The 18942-nt window shown below is 34.7% G+C and overlaps 4 protein-coding genes and 1 long non-coding RNA gene across 8 annotated transcripts; 2 read left to right on the top strand and 3 right to left on the bottom strand.

Moving 5' to 3' along the window:
* Window positions 1-239: 239 nt before the first annotated feature.
* LOC109583442 (uncharacterized) lies at window positions 240-2948 on the bottom strand. Of its 2 annotated transcripts, XM_019998805.1 has the most exons (6): window positions 2808-2948; window positions 2232-2759; window positions 2016-2191; window positions 1743-1931; window positions 1535-1691; window positions 240-1446 (listed from the first exon to the last, which is right to left on the bottom strand). In XM_019998805.1, exons 1-6 carry the CDS (start codon window positions 2821-2823, stop codon window positions 356-358), a joined length of 2157 nt encoding a protein of 718 aa, XP_019854364.1. In that variant the 5' UTR covers window positions 2824-2948; the 3' UTR covers window positions 240-355. The 2 variants fall into 2 exon arrangements, with proteins under 2 accessions (XP_019854364.1, XP_019854356.1); XM_019998797.1 differs by having other exon boundaries at window positions 2232-2822.
* A 2216-nt stretch (window positions 2949-5164) lies between these two features.
* On the bottom strand, window positions 5165-10233 carry LOC109583419 (uncharacterized). Of its 2 annotated transcripts, XM_019998761.1 has the most exons (7): window positions 10144-10233; window positions 9557-10096; window positions 9324-9502; window positions 8303-8491; window positions 8097-8253; window positions 6993-6996; window positions 5165-6522 (listed from the first exon to the last, which is right to left on the bottom strand). In XM_019998761.1, the coding sequence occupies exons 1-7, from the start codon at window positions 10193-10195 to the stop codon at window positions 5292-5294; spliced, it is 2352 nt and encodes a 783-aa protein (XP_019854320.1). In that variant the 5' UTR covers window positions 10196-10233; the 3' UTR covers window positions 5165-5291. The 2 variants fall into 2 exon arrangements, with proteins under 2 accessions (XP_019854320.1, XP_019854313.1); XM_019998754.1 differs by lacking the exon at window positions 6993-6996 and having other exon boundaries at window positions 5165-6535.
* On the top strand, window positions 8148-8975 carry LOC109583437 (uncharacterized). 2 transcript variants are annotated; one of them, XR_002185527.1, is made up of 2 exons: window positions 8148-8238; window positions 8567-8975. It is a non-coding gene; the product is annotated as an uncharacterized LOC109583437 (long non-coding RNA). The 2 variants fall into 2 exon arrangements; XR_002185526.1 differs by having other exon boundaries at window positions 8205-8243.
* Window positions 10234-10423: 190 nt separating the features above from the next.
* Window positions 10424-13182, bottom strand: LOC100636311 (hydroxymethylglutaryl-CoA synthase 1-like). Its single transcript, XM_003382908.3, has 5 exons — window positions 12642-13182; window positions 12076-12201; window positions 11720-12023; window positions 11151-11321; window positions 10424-11011 (listed from the first exon to the last, which is right to left on the bottom strand). Exons 1-5 carry the CDS (start codon window positions 13084-13086, stop codon window positions 10621-10623), a joined length of 1437 nt encoding a protein of 478 aa, XP_003382956.1. The 5' UTR covers window positions 13087-13182; the 3' UTR covers window positions 10424-10620.
* A 3-nt stretch (window positions 13183-13185) lies between these two features.
* Window positions 13186-17236, top strand: LOC100635296 (serine palmitoyltransferase 1-like). Its single transcript, XM_003382900.3, has 13 exons — window positions 13186-13395; window positions 13441-13551; window positions 13745-13839; window positions 14176-14269; window positions 15037-15109; window positions 15274-15406; window positions 15463-15592; window positions 15643-15732; window positions 15855-15962; window positions 16204-16309; window positions 16528-16669; window positions 16724-16915; window positions 16971-17236. Exons 1-13 carry the CDS (start codon window positions 13201-13203, stop codon window positions 17062-17064), a joined length of 1563 nt encoding a protein of 520 aa, XP_003382948.2. The 5' UTR covers window positions 13186-13200; the 3' UTR covers window positions 17065-17236.
* Window positions 17237-18942: the final 1706 nt, after the last annotated feature.

The following is an 18942-nucleotide window of genomic DNA, read 5'->3' as shown; positions in this document are numbered from 1 at the left end:
TGCCTATGTAATGGTGAGAGAAGTATGGCTGTGACAAGATAAATTCAACCTACACATGTACCACAATCAATCCTTTCATGTCCTTTGTGATGTGTACACACAGTCTCCTGGTAGCATGTGACAGGTTCCCTATAATTACTGTACTTGTTGAGTTAAAGTGCTAAAATTCTAACAATTTTTAAAAATAATTATATTAAGCATAATGCATAACTAAATACAAAATGAGAATAAACTCTGAATTAATCAAACTAAAAAGCAGCAGTATTAAATAAAAATAATACAACAAAAACATTTTAACCACAGCAAGAGTAAATCTACTCTTGACCACATTAACAACAACAATATTAATAATCGATCAATCAAATCTCATCTCATTCAATGTTTTCACTACTTGAGCCATAGTAAGACGAAATCTAGGATTAGCATGAAGCCCTCTTTGTATCAGAGATTTCATATCAAACCAGGAAACATTACCAGCTTGTCGTCGTCTCTCTGCTGTTGTCATTTCTGGTGGACGGCGTAAGTTCATTTCTATAAGAAGAACAGAGTAACTATAGATGTCCATTGCTGGGCTGTGTTGATCAGGAATAGGAGCTTCTGGTGCAGCATATGCTGGATTGCCTGGCATGACAGTACCAGTGCTAGTGCCTTCTTGCAATTTAGCTGTACCATAATCTGCTACTTTAGCTTGATAACCAGCAGGTCCAGTGCAAAGCTTTAATAGTACGTTAGGACTGCTAACATCTCTGCGAATAATAGGCTGAGGTTGAAACAGATGAAGGTAGTTAAGGCCTAAAGCTACATCTTGGGCAATACTAAGAATTTGTTGATTAGTTAATCGGTTTCTTTGCAGCACATAATTAAAACTAGTGCTCATCAGCTCAGTCACAATGAGAGGATTACCCACTTTAGTTGCACCAATAAACTGGACAAGGTTAGGATGACGTACTTGTGATGCTATGCTCATTTCCCTACAGAAGAGACCTTGATTATAATCTGAAATGATGATAGCATGAAGTGACTTAACAGCTACTCTTAAACCTCTAAAGATACCAACTGTAACGACAGCATAAGATCCTCTTCCTAACTCCTCTTTTGTCAAAGTCACCTCATCTTTATTAATAACCCAGTGACCATCTGTAAGCTCTACTTGTTGCTGGTACCTATAAATTGCTTCTTGAGACTGACATAGCTCTCTATCCTTCTCCTGTAGCTCTCTTTCCTTTTCTTTTAATTTTTTCTCCTTCTCTTCAAGATTCTTCATAAGAGCTTGTACTGTTTGTTCAATATCGGCTGTACCTCCTTTCCTTGGTTTCTGGTACTCCTCCAACCACACTCTTCTTGCAAGAAGTGCTACCTCCTGATACTTCTTTTTGTACTCTTTATTATTTATAACATTGGTATCTAATGTATCAGTTACTATCCATTCTCCCTTATTGTTAGTAACTAAAAAGATAATATATAATGATAGTAAATGGTCTCTATTTATATTTATAAAAAACTATCATAGTATACAGAATGTAGTAATACTGACCCAATTTAGTTAACAAAGCAATGTTAGGATTAGCAACAAGTTCGCATTTGTCATCAATGATTCCTCCAACAGTTAGCATCCAAACACAATGAGGACTCATAATATACACTGACAGAGAATGAGCCATTCTTTTGCTAACAGAGTGAGGTACATCTAACTGTTAATAGAAATTAATTGTATTGCACATGCATACACATTGTAAATGTACTTTTATCCACGAAAATTGAGTGGTGTTCAAGATCCAACAATCATCTAATGTGTCACCACTGCTGTTACTCCCGCCACTTATCACTAGCATAAAACAACCTGGTCCAGCTATAATAATAGCACCTGCATGATTATATCTATGCATAGGCCATTGGCATATTGCTTCGGGTTTCTTAATACACTGCCAGAACTAAAGAAATATAGCAATATTTAAGACTCTGTGTTTGTGTCTGATACATGTACATGTACATTCAGTACAAGTATATAAGCATACCAGAGTGCCAACTGATACTTCTATTATATAAATGTAGTTAGTAAAAGTAGACATAGCGTCATCATTAGTCTCTAGTCCACCAAACAGAACAGCTCTAGTGTTGTTGATCTTTTCAATGATGAAGCCAGAAGCAGACGGTATACACCGACCTATTATTGAAGGAGCACTCCATTTTCCTAAATTAAAATCATTTCAAACCAGAGCATTGAATTTTACTTAATGATATGTTATATATTGATTGCTCATTAGTACGCCACCTTCCATCAGTGAACTCAATATATTTGTTATATTGTAGTTGTACAGCTGGTTTAGATCCTTTTCCTCCTATGATTAGTAGGTAGTGCACTCCATCCTGATCAAATGATAGCATTCCACCAAAGGCTCTCCTCATAACTGATCTAGTGGCGTCAGTTGATTCTAATTCTCTCCATTGAAGACTGATAGTATCCAGTTGTGTAATGCTGTTGTGATAACAGAAATCATGGCCACAATAACCCCCAAAATAATACAATACATCATTTATTGCAGTACAGCAATATCCACATACTCCTAATGGAGGAGTACCAGTAGTACTTCTAGTGAGCCATTGACCAGTTGAAGGAGTAAACTGCTGTACATTACTAGTAAACCATCTCTTTTCTTCACCATCATGTACTTCAGGTAGCCTACCCTGATTGCCAGCCCACACATACATTGAATTGTTTACTGACACAGTGTGGTGAGTAGCTCTTTTACTGGCTCGATCTGTTTTTAACATCGATAAATGCATGATGAAAAAATTGCAGCACTTACTTTTAGATGATGCCATTCCCTGCCTAGGCCAGGCTCAGGCTTAAGGCTTAACCTGGCGCTAGGTAGCTACAGCTACTCGAATACAAGATAGAGGAAATATATGTTCTATTTATCATAAGTTAACCAGCAATAATTGAATCAAAAGGGATCAGTAAATTGTTATGAGAATAACTACTCTTTAGACAATCATTGTGTGCAAAAATAAAAATAAAAAACATGACTATTTATTTAGCTTTCTAGTTATGTATACTTTGACAGCTAGGTGTATACACATGATCGTGTATGTACATCTGTCAAAGTAGAAGGGAAAGTGAATAGTCCTGTTTTTGAATATTCTTTGCACACAGCAACTTTTTAAATTCATAACAGTGTACTGTTAGGTTCAGATGCATGCATTAACCTAACAGAATCAATTTAGAGAAGTCATTTGGAAAAGCAAAAGCTGCATATTTTGATTATATAGCGTTTTTTATATCGCATCTTTATTTTAAAAAGTAATGGAAATACATGTATTGACTAAGGACTTGATGTAGACCATGACTATGAGCTCATAACCAATACTATTAATAAAAATTTAAAGTTGCTATGCACATAACATGAGAACATAAATACATGACAATGTAATAAAAAATTTTTAGTCTTACAAGCCTGACAACTGCCCAGTTAACAGCAAGAGTACATAAGGGTTTGTACTCTTTTTAAGAGTCATTGGGCAGATAGCCATTATCAAGAACAAATGGTATTAAGCAATGTATCAGTAACTAAACCCTTCTCTTTGTCTACCCAAATGACTAATATAAGACAGCTTGGCTCACAAGACTAGAATTTTGCCATAGGTCCTATGGTCTGTGCATATGGTTTTTCAGTAGTGAAATTTTGAAACAACATAACTAAAAATCCAAAATTGATAACAATTAGCTATGCAACAGAAAACCTAACAGAAAATTTCAAAATCAGCTCAAAAAGTCCACATAAGAAAATGAAATAAAAATTTCTGCAGCCTTTTTTTTAAATAAAGTAGATTTACCATTTCAACAAAAGCCCAGATTACATAAATATAGAAAAAATAAGTCATAATCATGGCTCTTTCCTCTGCTAGCTCTCTACCATGGATTTGCAGTATGTTGTTGTTTGTGAATACTTTGAGGAAATGGGGGACAAGCATGGTCTTAACTCTGCTTTACCTCTGTGGATTGCTCACAACTTAACACCCAAATGTCTATGAAGTATTTTATGTCATTTTGACCTGAGGTCATTGTTTAATTGATAGTGGTGTAGACCAGCATTTTCAGTTGATCAAATAAGAGTTTTACATAATGTATCTAATAAGAGGGAATTTTATGTTGAATGTTATGTATCTGTTTGAGCACTTAATATCAATTTGATTGCACTTGCAGGTACACTTTGAGGCTTCATTTTTGTTATTATTTTCTTAGTACCATGAAAATGTGTCACATCACAACCCAAAATTTCTTGTCAATGTATATGTACATAATATGTATGAAGTATGTGTGGTAAATTGTTGCCCTTTACTTGTGGATGTCATGTTTTATATAGGTCACCTCTCCCTCTAAATCTACAAGGGGAAAAATTAGAAGCCTATAAAATTAGCATTAATTATTATTATACACGTGGTCGAAGATGTGACGTGCAACCACCAATCGTTACATTATCATCAAAATTAGATAGTAGCTCACAAAAATGACATAGATATTGAGTAAGTTGCTAGTTTTATTGATTTGGCTTAATGTTGTCAAATAGGACATCCTTCAAATGCAACCTGTTCCCGGAAAAGGTCACCCATGAAGACAAATTTCTTAGTAAAAAACTTATTGACACTTATCATTGCAATTAGAATTTTAAATAGTATTGTTACATTAAAGTGGCTATAGCATTTAAGCAGTCAGTAGGCAATAAAAATTCATTGTTACTTATAAGTCAACTTCTGACACCAGTAGCTTTCATTTTATTGGATTTATCAACTCTCATTGTCAGTTGCTACATCATTTTTATGGTAAAGTTTATTGGATTTTCTGCTCATCTCTCTTTTTTCATTCCAGTTCTACATTATATTGCTGTTGCAATAATAATAACAAACCCAAACAATAAGACTAAAAGTAATACCACTATCATTACTGTGCAAACGTATTGGTAGGAAGCACTATCATAAATGGGATTTAAACAAGTACAATGCCTATGTAATTGTGAGAGAAGTTGGCTGTGATTCCATCTACCACAATCAATTCCTTCATATCCTTTCCAACATGTTCACACAGTCTCCAGCTAGATCATGACAGGTTCCCCATAATTACTGCACTTGTTAAGTTGCAAAAATTTTAACTTAAGTTTTTCTTGAATAATAATTATAATATGCACAATGAAAAACTAAATACAAAAAGAGAATAAACTCCAACTTATTGAAACTAAAAAGCAGCAGTAATAAAATACAACAAAATCAACAACATTTAACAACAACAAAAATAATTAATTTAATCTCATCTCATTTAATGTTTTCAATACTTGAGCCATAGTAGGACGACCTCTAGGATTAGCATGAAGTCCTCTTTGTATCAGAGATTTCATATCAAGCCAGGATACATTACCAGCTTGTCGTCGTCTCTCTGCTGTTGTCATTTCTGGTGGACGGCGTAAGTTCATTTCTATAAGGAGTACAGAGTAACTATAGACGTCCATTGCTGGGCTGTGTTGATCAGGAATAGGAGCTTCTGGTGCAGCATATGATGGATTGCCTGGCATGACAGTACCAGTACTAGCGCTTTGTTGCAATTTAGCTGTACCATAATCTGCTACTTTAGCTTCATAGCCAGCAGGTCCAGTGCATGGCTTTAACAATATGTTAGGGCTACTGACATCTCTGTGAATAATAGGCTGAGGTTGAAACAGATGAAGGTAGTTGAGGCCTAATGCTACTTCTTGAGCAATACTAAAAATCTGTTGATTGGTTAACTCAATCTCCTGAAGCTTTTTATAAAGATTAGTGCTCATCAGCTCGGTCAAAATAAGAGGAGTTCCAACTTTAGTTGCACCAATAAACTGGACCAGGTTAGGATGACGTATTTGTGATGCCATACTCATTTCCCTACAAAAGAGACCTCGATTGTAATTTGAGATAACGAGAGTATGAAGCGACTTAACAGCTACTCTTAAACCTCTAAAGATGCCGACTGTAACAACAGCATAAGATCCTATTCCTAACTCTTCCTTTGTCAAAGTCACCTCATCTTTATTAATAACCCAGTGATCATCTGTAAGCTCTGCTTGTTGCTGGTACCTAAGAACTGACTCTTGAGACTGGTGTAGCTCCCAATCCTTCTTTTGTAGCTCCCTATCCTTCTCAAGTATCACAATATCCTTCTGTAGTAGAGCCTCTTGATTCTCTTGTAGTACCACATGAAGCTCCCTATCCTTCTCTTGTAGCTGATGACGATAAATCATTATTTCCTTCTTTTTCCTTTTTTCCATCTGCTCCAATAATTGTTGATAATAAATTTGTGTTTCGCTCTCCTTTTCCTTTTCCCTCTCTTCAAGACTCTTCATGAGAGCTTGTATGGATAGCTCAATATCAGCATTTCTTTTCTGGTACTCCTCCAACCATATTCTTCTTCCTGACTGTAGTTGCTGCTGATACTTCTTCTTGTAGTCTTGACTATTCATTTCATTGGTATCGAATGTCTCACCTACTGTCCACTCTCCTCTGCTGTCAGTAACTACATTGTACAATAACAATAATCTACTTACAATTTCAGATTTCAGTTAGGTATAGTTGTAAAAATTAAATGTACATGTAAGTACGAATTTCAAAAAAAATTATTAGTAAGTGTGGCTATAATATGTCATACACTAACCATATAAATACATGCATAACACTACATAAAAGGGATTGGAAACCACCAGATAATAAAATGTACATGACTAAAACAGTAAAAATGAGCAAAATAGTAGGTTTATAACTTATAATTTACCAAAATAGAAAATACAACTTAGCCCTGGAGGTAAATGGGCATTCTAAGTCTATACTTTACGTAATAATAATTACATCAAAATAAAGTTTGTCACTTCGAGAAATCTATCTATTTTAATATTGGGTGGCAACCTTGTGCATATACTGCATAACCTTGTTTAAATTTTTTACTGTGACTGTATAGCGAGAAACTTTTGAGGAACTTAACTTTTGCTTATTTTGCAGTTTTGTTGAGATTTGTTTGTGAAAATATAGATAATACATACAAGAGACGGTGGAATGCTTTGATTCACAAAAAATAAATCCATAAAAAATTAAAAATGATTCTTGAGTGGATCAGCAAATAATAACTATAGCAATTCATGCCATAAATAGTGGTTTCCAATCATTTTTATGCAGTAGCATGAGCTAGTCATTTCGGAGAGGTAAACAATACAAAATAATACAAAACAAAGCAATAATATTACAAAATAACTAATACAAAACTTTCAAAAAAGTTTGAGTAGGATTCAATTTTGTGATTATCTACAAAAAGGTAATGAAAACATGGGCAAGTAAGATTCTGAACAATTTGACTACCCATACCTGACATTGCATTTACATGTAATGCATTATATATGGGTAACAATGTAGAGTAAGATTTGCATCACAACAGTAGGATTTTCGTCGGTATAAGTAGTCGTATTTGCTCTTGTTTCCCATACCTTTTCAATGAATAAGCACAAAGTGAATCCTATTAATCATTTTGTATTAGCTTTTATAATATTTATTTTTCAGATGGTGCTTTTGTTGCTATTGTGGTACATGTACTTGTTGCTAAACAAAACAGCTGTTTTAGCTTTTCTCTTAGATGGTTTAGAGCAAGTTAGTGGTGCCAATGAAATCCTCTGGTCAAGATAAAGTCCTCTAAGAAGTCTGGTTAGCATAGGAGTTGCTATTCCGTGTATGTTTATAGGCGGCGGAACATAATTTATTTTGGAGGATAAAATTCAATTAACTTATTAAAATGGGTGTGGCCTAGTCCAAAAAATGGCTGCTAATTTCTATTGTTGGATTTCAAGTCGTTTTCTTTGTGTTTTCCTTTAAACAAAATGAAGAAATACTGATTGCAAGTGTAGTTTTACTGATAAAAGTCAGTTTTATTCAAGGTTGCAGGGAATTTCTGGGGGGCTCAGCCCCCTGTTTTAAGACTGGGGGGGGGGGGCTTTAGCCCCCTCTGCCCTCCCTATTCCACCGCCTATGATGTTACATACATGTATAACATTTTCCTAATAATGTGTTATTACTGCAACTATCTATGCTCTGACCTAGTTCAGTTAACATAACAATGTTAGGATTAATGACTAATGTTTGTCTCTCATCAACAGCTCCTCCAACAGTTATCATCCAGACACAATGAGGGTTCATAATGAATGCTGAGAGAGAATGACCCCACCTCTTACGAACAATGTGAGGTATATCTAACTGTTAAGAAATGTACAGATCAATAAAAATAATATCTGAAATACTGTACCTTTGTCCATGAATATTGTGTGACATTAAAAATCCAGCAATCATCTAATGTATCATTATTATTATCCCTCCCACCACTTATCACTAGCATAGGACAGCCTAATCTAGCTGTAATAATAGCCCCTGCATGAAACCCTCTTCCCACAGGCCATTGGTCTATTGCTTCAGGTTTCTTGATACATTGCCAGAGCTAAAAAATAAATAACAAAACTCAATAAGAATGACATTAGTGTGTGTGTGTTAGTGTTTCAACCTAACCCTCCAGGTTATGCCTCAGGACTCTGCTACAATAACTGTAGTCTAGCGCTGGGCTTAAACCTCAATTGGAAGTACTGGTATCTTCAAAGCTTAATACATCCATTGACTTAAGAGTCACAATTAACAGAGTATGGGGTTTTCCTTCTACTTAAAAAAACAATGCTTACTGGGCAAGGGGCAGACAGTCTGGCCTTGAGAATCAGAAATGGCGGGTTAAAGAATCTTTTATGGAGCTCCAACTCCCCTGCACTGTCTGAGTCTCACTCAGCTATTGGTTTAACTGATAAGGTGTTTATGCAACTGAACTCTATGTTAATTACTCCTATGCACACAGTTATGGTTCATGTTATACATAAAGGACACTGTGTACTTTGTTTATACAGTTGATTTTTGATTGTAAATTCTTTTTAAATTTATGATTTATATGGAATTCTATCTTTCTTAGTTGTCGTCACACACTTAGATGCTGCCATGCTTTTTAATTGGTTAATTAAGTATTCATGTATCACAATAGGTGGGCAGTAAATTATTAATTAATTTTCATGTGTGTGTGTGTGTGTGTGTGTACGCGTGTGTGTGTGCGTGTGTGTGTGTATGTGCATGTGTGTCAGTGCATATACTGTATAGCCAGAACAATTTTGCAAAGAATAATTTTTCGATTCCTTACAAAATAAGCTTACATACATTTGTAAAAATTATACGTTTTTTTAAATGCAAAACTAAGTTGTCAGAAAATATTAATGCTACATGGTAATGTAACATACCACAGTGCCGATTGATATCTCTAATATATAAATATTGTTAGTCACAGTATCTTTAGCATCATCATCAGTCTCCAGTCCACCGAACAGAACAGCTCTAGTGTTGTTAATCTTTTCAATGACAAAGTCACTCATAGGTGGTGGTATAGACTGACCAATAATCACAGGATTATTCCATTTTCCTAAATTAATATTCACACAATTTGAATGAAAATTAATAGTAATATAAATCTTACTTGACAATAGATTATATATTGAGTGCTCATTAGTACACCAGTTTTCATTAGGTAACTTAATATATTTATAATGAGGTAGTTGTACAGCTGGTTTAGATCCATACCCTCCTATCATTAGTAAATGGTGTACTCTATCATCCTCAAATGATATCATTCCACCATAAGCTCTCCTCATAACTGGTCTATTTGCATCAGTTGGCTCTAATTCTCTCCATTGAAATTGGACAGTATCCAGTTGTGTAATACTGTTGTGATCACAATCGTCATGGCCACACCACCCCCCGAAATAATACAGTTGATCCTTTATTGCTGTGCAGCAATATCCTCTCACTCCTAATGGAGGAGTACCAGTAGTATGTCTAGTGATCCATTGACCAGTTGAAGGAATAAAGTGCTGTATGTTACTAGTGATTCTTCTCTTCTCTTCACTATCATGTACATCAGGTAAACCATCCTGTTTACCAGCCCACGCATACAATGAATCACCTACTGACACAGTGCGGTGAGAACCTCTTTCATTCAATTGATCTCGAGATTGATCTATATAGCAATGATTGAGAGTGCATGATACAGGAATAATAGCTTACTTTCGATTTTAAACCCAAACCAAGCCATAATGTCCTCCATAACATCAGCCATATTAATGCAAAATTAGAAAATTACAAAAAGCAAAGCTCCACCCCTGTCACCAAGAGTGCTAGTACAGTGGATCATCATTTAGGGTTTTAAAATACGCTCTTGCTGTCACTTAAATCTGGGTTTAGTGGATTAATTTTGTTTCTTGATGACTCCCTTCACTACTGTCTTAAACATTTTAAAATAACTTTCATTATTATTGTTGCTCAGCTCAAACATTTGATCAACGCATACTGTACATCTATCATCAATCAAAGGTAAAGTTCACATGATAATAAATTTAGAATGTAATTATCTAACTAGCAAAAACACACATTATCATATTACAATCTTTAAAAAAATATTTTAAGCTAAAAAGTGAAAATAGCACAATATTACCATGTAGTTATTATAAAAACTGAAAGCTCAATCATAATAAATACCACACTTTAGATATATCCATTAAATGAAGGCACAAGAGGAGGAAAGTCACTTCTTTTCTGTGGTGCAACACGCTCATAAGTCCTACGAAACTTTTCATCAACATTAGTGAGATAATAAGTGCCAGGAAACAAATTCTGAACATCACCAACAGGAGAATAGGAGCACTTGTGGTGTGTCTCTTCCCTCAGCTTCATAATAGCCTCAAACTCTGCAGGTGGTACGACCTTTCTAGCACTAAGACGATGAGGTATATCAGATAAAGTGGACATCAGTCGGGAAAGAGGAGAATCTGGAGAATGGTTGAGAGAAAAACGAACCGAATACAAAGCGCTTGCCAATCCTGAACCGTAAGAGAACAGTAATGCACGTTTACCACTAACTTCGGAAGGCTTTTTCCTACACACATTTAGAAAATAAAAATGAGAGGAGAGAAAAGGATAAGACTCAATGAGCACATTTTCATAATTACCTAACTAAATGTGCTTACATACATACACAGTACTTAATACACAAAATTAACACAACAATTACTTACACAGAAAGAAGTGATGCAAGCCCTCCATACAATGATGCAGTGTACATATTACCAACTTCAGTACCAAGCAATACCGATGGCAGAGTCTTAACATTGTACAAGTCATTGGCTGCTTTCATTGACAACTTCTCCACATCTTTGTCACCCAAAGTCTCCTGTAGTGTCTTACCCCTATTAAAAGAGAAAAAAATTGAAAATACCAAGTATACATACATTTGTAAGAGAATAACAGTAAGTTATTTGCTTAGGGGCTATTTCTTCACCTGGGACATAAATTTCATTCAATGTTGACTAAACCTAAGAGGTGTGGCAGTGGCACACAAGGGAAAATGGCAGATCCAAAATTTCATTCACCTACATGTGTATATAAGGTCAAATTCTGAGGCAATTAAACATAAACATTTCTAAACCATCCAATTATCACCGTAATCAGCTCAAAACAGAAATGGGCAATTCTATCCTATTTTAATGGTCTATGGACTATGGCAAAATTTGAGAAGACATTAAATATGGGCAAATGAAATAAAATCCCCATACCATACTATAAGCTATTTCAAAGTCATACTTACCTAACTTGCTCCAGTTCAGGATATTTATCTTTTAATTCAGGATTAGTAAGATAGTCCTGAAGAACAAGACGAGAAAAGCTCTTCTGAACAAGTTTAACAAAAGGTGAATGAAAGCAATAGAAGTCGCCATCTTCAACTGTGTAACCAGAACCATTGGCAGCTTTCTCCCCATATCTCTTGTAGCAAGTGTCCAACGCATTCAAGTAACACTGAATAGAGAGTTTCCCATCAACCACTGGATACTCTGAACTTAAGTTAGGCTTGTAAAAATCGTATACATGCTCCATGTGGACAGCTCTTAAACCTAAAAAAATTAAATACAAGTTGAATCTATGGTTGCATGATTAAAAGCGTACCCCTTTCAAATACTATTGGAGCATTAGGACCAATCAACATAGCAACAGCACCTGCTCCTCCAGTAGGCCTGGCATTCCCAGAAGCATAAACAGCAATATCAGCAGCTACTACCAATGCAAACCGACCTTTGGAAAAGTACAAATGTAACTGAAATGATGTGATAATTATGATACAATGAATATACTGTAAAGATTACAATAGTAGTATTCAGTATTCTACATCATACTGTACATACAATAGTTTACAGTTAAATGTTACTACCTTGTAATTTAACAGTATTTGTAACCTTTTATAATATACACTGTACATGTAAATTACAGTTTAGTAGATAGTAGATGAGTTCCAACATCCTCTTTTCAAACATGCAAGAAGCCAAATAAATTAATGCCACTACTGCACTCAAAAATACAAAAGTTGCCAAATATTTTAGTGAGGTTGACTTTATAAACAACAAATTTATTTTATGGAACAATACACAAATAACCCCAAACAATACATTTATCACAAACTGACTATCTACGAAGTACAAACATCTGTCATTTAAACATTCACAAAAAACTCTTACCATCCCAACTACTGCTTTCAACCCACGAGATAGCATTGAACAAAGCCTGAGTACCACCAAAACAAGCATTAGTAGTATCAATACCCTCTACAGAAGTGTTATCAGGAAACAGCTTCATCAAAACCGACTTGACTGATTTCGACTTGTCAATAATGGTTTCCGTTCCCACTTCCAAACGACCAATGTCTTGTTGAGAGACGTTATTCTTCTCAAGTAGAAGAGAGACGGCCGTCAGAGCAAGAGAATTTACATCTTCCCTGTCAGTACAGAATCCCATATTCGTCTGACCTAAACCAATAGTGTACTTCCCAGAACCAGCTCCATCGAATTTCTCTAATTCTGTCTGATTCACACAAATAGAGGGAAAGTACACTTCCATGGCCAAGAGCCCAACGTCATCAGGCCATTTCCCAGATACACGAGAAGAAGCAGATTGGCTCGACATATTTAAGACAAAGACAAACAGGCGAATGAAAGTATGATGATGTCTCTTGCTATAAATATTCCATGATGATCTTCCTAGTTTCCATTAGTGTCACGCACGTGTGCTAATTGGTATATGGTCACCGCCCCACTTGTCCATTTGACCAATCAAATCACTCACACATCACTGGTGATTGGGCTGGGAACGATATTCACTGCCTCCCTTTTCTGTGGCCTCATCGACAGACTCAGAGGAGTTGGTGGTACCATGTCTACTTCTGACTATAGCTACATCACCATCTTTGAAGGGATACTGCTATATGCGTCTGAGGTGAGATTTAGCCTCACCCACCCATTTTATATCCCATCATATTAGGCTCCAACTTACCACATCATATTGGAGGTTGCCCTAGTCTTGTGGATCATTAAATTGTTATTCTTTACTCAAAAGTATCATCCAAATGCTTCCGACAAGCCTACACCTGAGGTAGCTCAATGCATTTGTAGAGTGTACCTATTAATTGACAGCTTGACTTATTTGTCAGTGTTGAATGTGTGGGACAAGCAAATACATACATACATTTACTCTTGGTAGGTGTAACTGTGGGTGGAAATACTGTAATAATTGCCCCACTTGCCATGCTAAAATTGATTTGAGTATCATGATAATTAATTTGTAGGAGGAAGAAAGTTTAATACATGATTGGGAACCAGAGCCTTTAGTGCCTCCACTTAGCGATGATAATAAAGTACCAGAGAGCCCCATAGTAACTGGGTAAGTTATGTTAGTACTGGTAAGCAGTAACTCTATGGTAATTGGTAATATGAAATTGCATATACATTTCTTCACGATTACTTGTTAATTAAATAGTGCAATTAGCACATTTGAATTTATGAATGGTAGTGTTCATTCACTTAAATGTGTTTGTATGCCTGCATACATGTATAATGACATTTATAGCATCTGTAATTATCTTATAAGTGATGTATTAAAAGTACAGTTGTGCATGTATGTGTTGTAACTGCTTTTTTGTGTCTTGATTAGAAGTACTATAAGTACATGTACGGTATATGCATTGTACATTTTCAAGTAATGATAGTGTTATTTTAGGATGACTGGAACTTATGTAACTGTTGATGGAAAGAAATGTCTTAACCTTGCCACATTTAATTTCCTTGGACTCCTTAATAAAAAGAATATTCATGTAAGTGCACACATTGTCTATTTTGGGTTTTTTTTGTTTTATGAGCGGATTTATAATATCTTCATAGGGTTTCCTACAAATCATGTATGCAATGTATATGAGCCAAAAAACAGCATTCTTCATGAGCATTCACAATACAATAAATACAGTACATGGCATTTGGAGCAACTTAAAAATTCATAAAAAATTTAATTTCAATCGGAATTAGCTCATGTTTTCTTCACAACATGTATATGTAATTGAAAAGATTATAAAAATGAAGAATTCTGTCCTAGCCACTTTCAATTAGAAATTTGACAAATTCTACTCTCTGTACTCTTGTACAGGGTGTTTGACCCAATTTTTGAGCAACTTTAAAATTTTCAAATTTGATTGAATCAGCTAAAGTTGTAATGTATATCCTTATCAGAAAAAATTGTAAAAATAATCAATTTTTTCCTTTGATTTTTGACATTGAAGTACCCTGTACTTCATAGTACAGGGTCTTTGGCCCAATTTTTAAGCAAGTTGACTATGCACTGACAAGAAGTTGCATGAGCAGTATGCTAAAATCCTGTGGGAAACCCTGTAACTCATGAAGTAAATAATATTATTTTAAGGTCTGTAAAAGCAGTTGAAGCATGCAATATGTGCTATTGTAATGATTACATGCTCTTATGTAATTGTCACTTTGTGAGTATAATGATCAGTGATAGTAGTATTAACAAATTTAACACGTTACTATAGTATAATTTGTGTACATGTAGTGTAAATTAATTTGTTTGTAGGAAGTAGCGGAGACAACTATAAAGAAGTATGGTGTTGGCTCATGTGGTCCTAGAGGATTTTATGGAACAATGGGTAAGATTAACATTACTGATGTGAAGTACAGTACATGTAGGCTGAAAGTTTGTATTAGTTTACAGTTTGGTATTGTAAAAGATTTTACATGTATATACCTAGCTTTCATTTATAACTGATATTGGCAATGGATTTGTCTTTAATTCTTTACTTATTGTTTATAGATGTTCATATTGATCTTGAGGAGAAACTTGCAGAATTTACTGGACGAGAGGAAGCAATTGTTTATTCATTTGGTTTTGCTGCTATTGCCAGTGCTATACCAGCTTACTCAAAGCGCGGCGATATTATATTTTGGTAAGAAAGTAACATTATTTTTTACTCTCTTGATAAATATACTTTATGTGAGTTAGTGATGAAGGTGTGGGTTTTGCTGTACAAAAAGGTCTTTCAGCTTCTAGAAGTCAATTAAAGTACTTTAAGCATAATGATATGGAGGACTTGGAAAAATTGCTTCTGGACCAAGAAAAGAAAGACAAAAGAGTAATATTATTATGGTAATTTTAGCTGCGTTACTAATGCTTTTATTATAGAATCCTGACAAGGCCAAAAAAGCACGAAAATTTATTGTCGCAGAGGCTTTGTATATGAATTATGGCGATTTGGTGCCCCTTAAGAAACTGGTAAGCTGTTTGTTACTACATGAACATGTACATATACACGTGCATGTACATGTACACATACACTGTATGTATTTGTGTAGATTGTATTTGTATAATGATTTATTCATGTATTAAACATTTAGGTAGAGTTTCGTAAACGTTTTGGTGTTGCAATTATATTAGAAGAAAGTTTGTCATTTGGTGTGTTAGGAAAAACTGGAAAAGGTGCTGTAGAACACTTCAACTTAACGGTTAGTTTCTTACATTGTATGCACACAACACCATATAGTGAGAACAATCCCATGAGATTAATTTTGGTGATTGGCAGATTAATAAATGAATCCGCCATTTTGCTTTACTCTGAACGTGCTCAATGACACATGGCTGTAAAAAGCTAATATAAATCTTCCGATAATAGAATCGCTAATATTAAGTGCTAACATATTTTCCCACCACACTGTCATCACTTTTTCTCACCCTCATACATTGTAGAATGATGATGTTGACATTGTCTGTGCGTCAATGAGTTTAAGTATGGCCACAATGGGTGGATTTTGTGCTGGTAAAACTTTTGTCATTGATCACCAAAGACTATCAGGTATAATAAACTACATGCGATACATGATACATGTACCAACAGCTAGTACACTGCATTACATGATAGTGACCTAATTGATGTCAAAAACATGTAGTGTTTCATTTAGAGGTGTAAAGTACTCCTAACTGCTTTTGTTACATGTATGTTGTTTGTTCTATAGAGTTGCATCTTTTGTTGCCTCATGATTATTGTATTAATATATTTATGTATCTGTTTAGGTGTTGGATACTGTTTTAGTGCTTCTCTGCCACCTTTTCTTGCAACAGCTGGCTCTGAAGCACTGAGCATCATGAAAGAGTCTCCAGCGATGTTCCAAGAACTGAGAGAGAAAGCAAAACTATTCCGGCAGCTATTGAATGAGTGAGTTATAAACTCATAATACCCATTTTACTGGTGTCATGTTTGTTATATTAGTATTTCAGAGATAAGAGTTGAAGGTTTTGAGGAGAGTCCATTGATACATATTTACCTTGCTCATTCACAAGGATCCCGTGAGCTTGATAAGAACCTTTTGGATCAAATAGTATCAGACTGCTATCAAGAAGGTATTGCTATCGTTACTGCTAAGTACTTGGAATCGCAAGAGCATAATCTCCCTCCCCCAAGGTATAGCCAACTGTAGTTTGATTGCATGAGTATTAGTACTTTGTTCTACTAATAGTATTAGATTGGCAGTGTCTGTGGAGCACACTAAGGAAGAGTTGACAAAAGGAGCTCAAGTCCTCAAGAATGTATTTGAGAAACGATGTCAATGATTAGCATAATAATTTTTCCCTTTTACTTGTCGTGTATTTCAATCACTGGTAATATTAGATTTACATGATTGTCTTTAATTTAGGTGCAGTTTCTGTTCACCTTATTTATTATACTGATTATCATTATCTATGCCTATGAATAATGTGCCCTTTTATTGTCTCAGCAATAAAAACACTTTGGGTCTAAAGTGGGTGGTGATTTTGATAAGAGGGTGTGCTTGTTTGTTTTGCCTATCTGTCTCATCCTACTTTGTCTTTGTGACCCTTGGAAAGTGGTAAAATGTCGTTGCAGCCAGGTTTAGGGGCTACTATTTTACAGAGCAAAAAAAGGAAAAAGAAGGCAATCATCATCTTTTTGGTTTTGTTGTGTTTCTGTTTGCTTTTACTCCTGCTGACTAGTTTGTGTTTATTTGGATATTATGTCTCTCCTCATTCTGTCACTGGTTCATTGACAACAAAAGGTTCAGATGTATTTGAACTGATAAGAAGCGATGGATTCAACACATTATTCGTCAAGGACGTTATCATATCATCCAATGCATCACACGGTAGAGCACAGCCAATCAACTATTCATTCTATAAAGCCTTTTGTAATGATATACCTAAAACATGCTATTCAATAACTAAAAATGTCTCCTGCAGCAATTCAAGTGGTTGCAATATTCATGAAGGTGGTCTTTTTTCTGGTATTGGTGGCAAACCTGTGCTGACTTATACATCAAAAGTTAACTCCGCATCATTGACAAAGTCATGTGCATTTCAATTATACCTATTTAATGATAAGAATAATTACAATGCTCTTATCCAGAATAACACTCTCACAGGATATGTCGAAAAATCAAATTGCTTGCCTGGAATCATTAGTAATACAACAAATTTCAGTACTAATTTTTCATTAAACAACTCTGTATTCTACTATGTTGCTTCAATGATATTTGATGAGAACTTGAATGAGGTTCAGATAGTTCTAAACATTAACAGTCACATTTGTAATCACAGTATGGAACGGTTGCAAAGAGAGCCTTGTTCAATCAGCAAGAATGTTAGCAAGTGTACCATTAGTGTATCTGATGGCATTGCCACTAAACAAGATCAAATGTGTATACTCACTAATTCAAACACCAATAGTAAAGATCCTTTAAATTATTCCACTACTACAACTGGCTTCAACAACATAGCATCAATTGTAAGTTTTATATCTGCTGGAATTTTTTTGTTTTTGTTTACTGTTACAGGGATTATGGGATTAATTTACTTGAAGTATTACTATAAATTTGCAAAAAGACATTTCCATAATCTGCCTATCAACCATTCTTATTCATACAACAGTTTAGATTTATGAAATTCATTTTTGTATAAAATAATGTAATGTCAATTTTTTTAAGTTAAAATAATAATTTTGCTTTAGTGTATATTGATCTATCTACTATGTAAAATACTGGATCTATTTTTATAACAATAATGATAACATTTTGTGAATGAATAAGTGTCAACATAGATAACATTGTAAGACCAAAACTAAAACTATCTAGATAATATAGCAGCTAAAACTATATAAGTTTTGTCTTTAAATTAAGGAACTAGAATTTTGTTCGTGTTATTTTTAGTAATAATTTTGTTAATTTCGCATGCACTGAAAGTTTTTTAAAGCATTAACAAAAGCAACAACAATTGTGTGACAAGAATAAGTTTTGAAAAGAAATTTTAAGATTTAGAATTACAATATAAAGTAACATAGCAATACAGTAGCTGCTCTAAAGCTTATTCACTCAAATTTGAATCAAATCCAGATCCACTTTCTTCTTCCTCTTCTTCATTGCCTTCATTTCTAATGCTTGGACATTCAAACTGTAGTTTGAATCCCATGCTTTGTGTTGA

Source organism: Amphimedon queenslandica, unplaced genomic scaffold (genome assembly GCF_000090795.2).
Source record: "Amphimedon queenslandica unplaced genomic scaffold, v1.1 AMPQUscaffold_13518, whole genome shotgun sequence".
NCBI classification, from domain to species: Eukaryota; Metazoa; Porifera; class Demospongiae; order Haplosclerida; family Niphatidae; genus Amphimedon; species Amphimedon queenslandica.
Note: the sequence above shows the minus strand (reverse complement) of the source record. Positions and strands in the feature narration are given on the sequence as shown.

Excerpts from the sequence above, each read along its gene's own strand:
- LOC100635296 (XM_003382900.3), top strand. The coding sequence starts at position 13,201 with ATGGTCACCGCCCCACTTGTCCATTTGACCAATCAAATCACTCACACA. Across the intron at positions 13,552-13,744 it reads CCGACAAGCCTACACCTGAG|GAGGAAGAAAGTTTAATACA; the intron begins GTAGCTCAATGC and ends ATTAATTTGTAG. Across the intron at positions 14,270-15,036 it reads TTAATAAAAAGAATATTCAT|GAAGTAGCGGAGACAACTAT; the intron begins GTAAGTGCACAC and ends ATTTGTTTGTAG.
- LOC100636311 (XM_003382908.3), bottom strand. The coding sequence starts at position 13,086 with ATGTCGAGCCAATCTGCTTCTTCTCGTGTATCTGGGAAATGGCCTGAT. Across the intron at positions 12,024-12,075 it reads TCCAATAGTATTTGAAAGGG|GTTTAAGAGCTGTCCACATG; the intron begins GTACGCTTTTAA and ends TAATTTTTTTAG. Across the intron at positions 11,012-11,150 it reads CTTGCATCACTTCTTTCTGT|GAAAAAGCCTTCCGAAGTTA; the intron begins GTAAGTAATTGT and ends AAATGTGTGTAG.
- LOC109583442 (XM_019998797.1), bottom strand. The coding sequence starts at position 2,784 with ATGCATTTATCGATGTTAAAAACAGATCGAGCCAGTAAAAGAGCTACT. Across the intron at positions 2,192-2,231 it reads AATATATAACATATCATTAA|GAAAATGGAGTGCTCCTTCA; the intron begins GTAAAATTCAAT and ends ATTTTAATTTAG. Across the intron at positions 1,692-1,742 it reads CTCAATTTTCGTGGATAAAA|TTAGATGTACCTCACTCTGT; the intron begins GTACATTTACAA and ends TTCTATTAACAG.
- LOC109583419 (XM_019998754.1), bottom strand. The coding sequence starts at position 10,195 with ATGGCTGATGTTATGGAGGACATTATGGCTTGGTTTGGGTTTAAAATC. Across the intron at positions 10,097-10,143 it reads GTTTGGGTTTAAAATCGAAA|ATCAATCTCGAGATCAATTG; the intron begins GTAAGCTATTAT and ends ATTGCTATATAG. Across the intron at positions 9,503-9,556 it reads AATATATAATCTATTGTCAA|GAAAATGGAATAATCCTGTG; the intron begins GTAAGATTTATA and ends ATATTAATTTAG.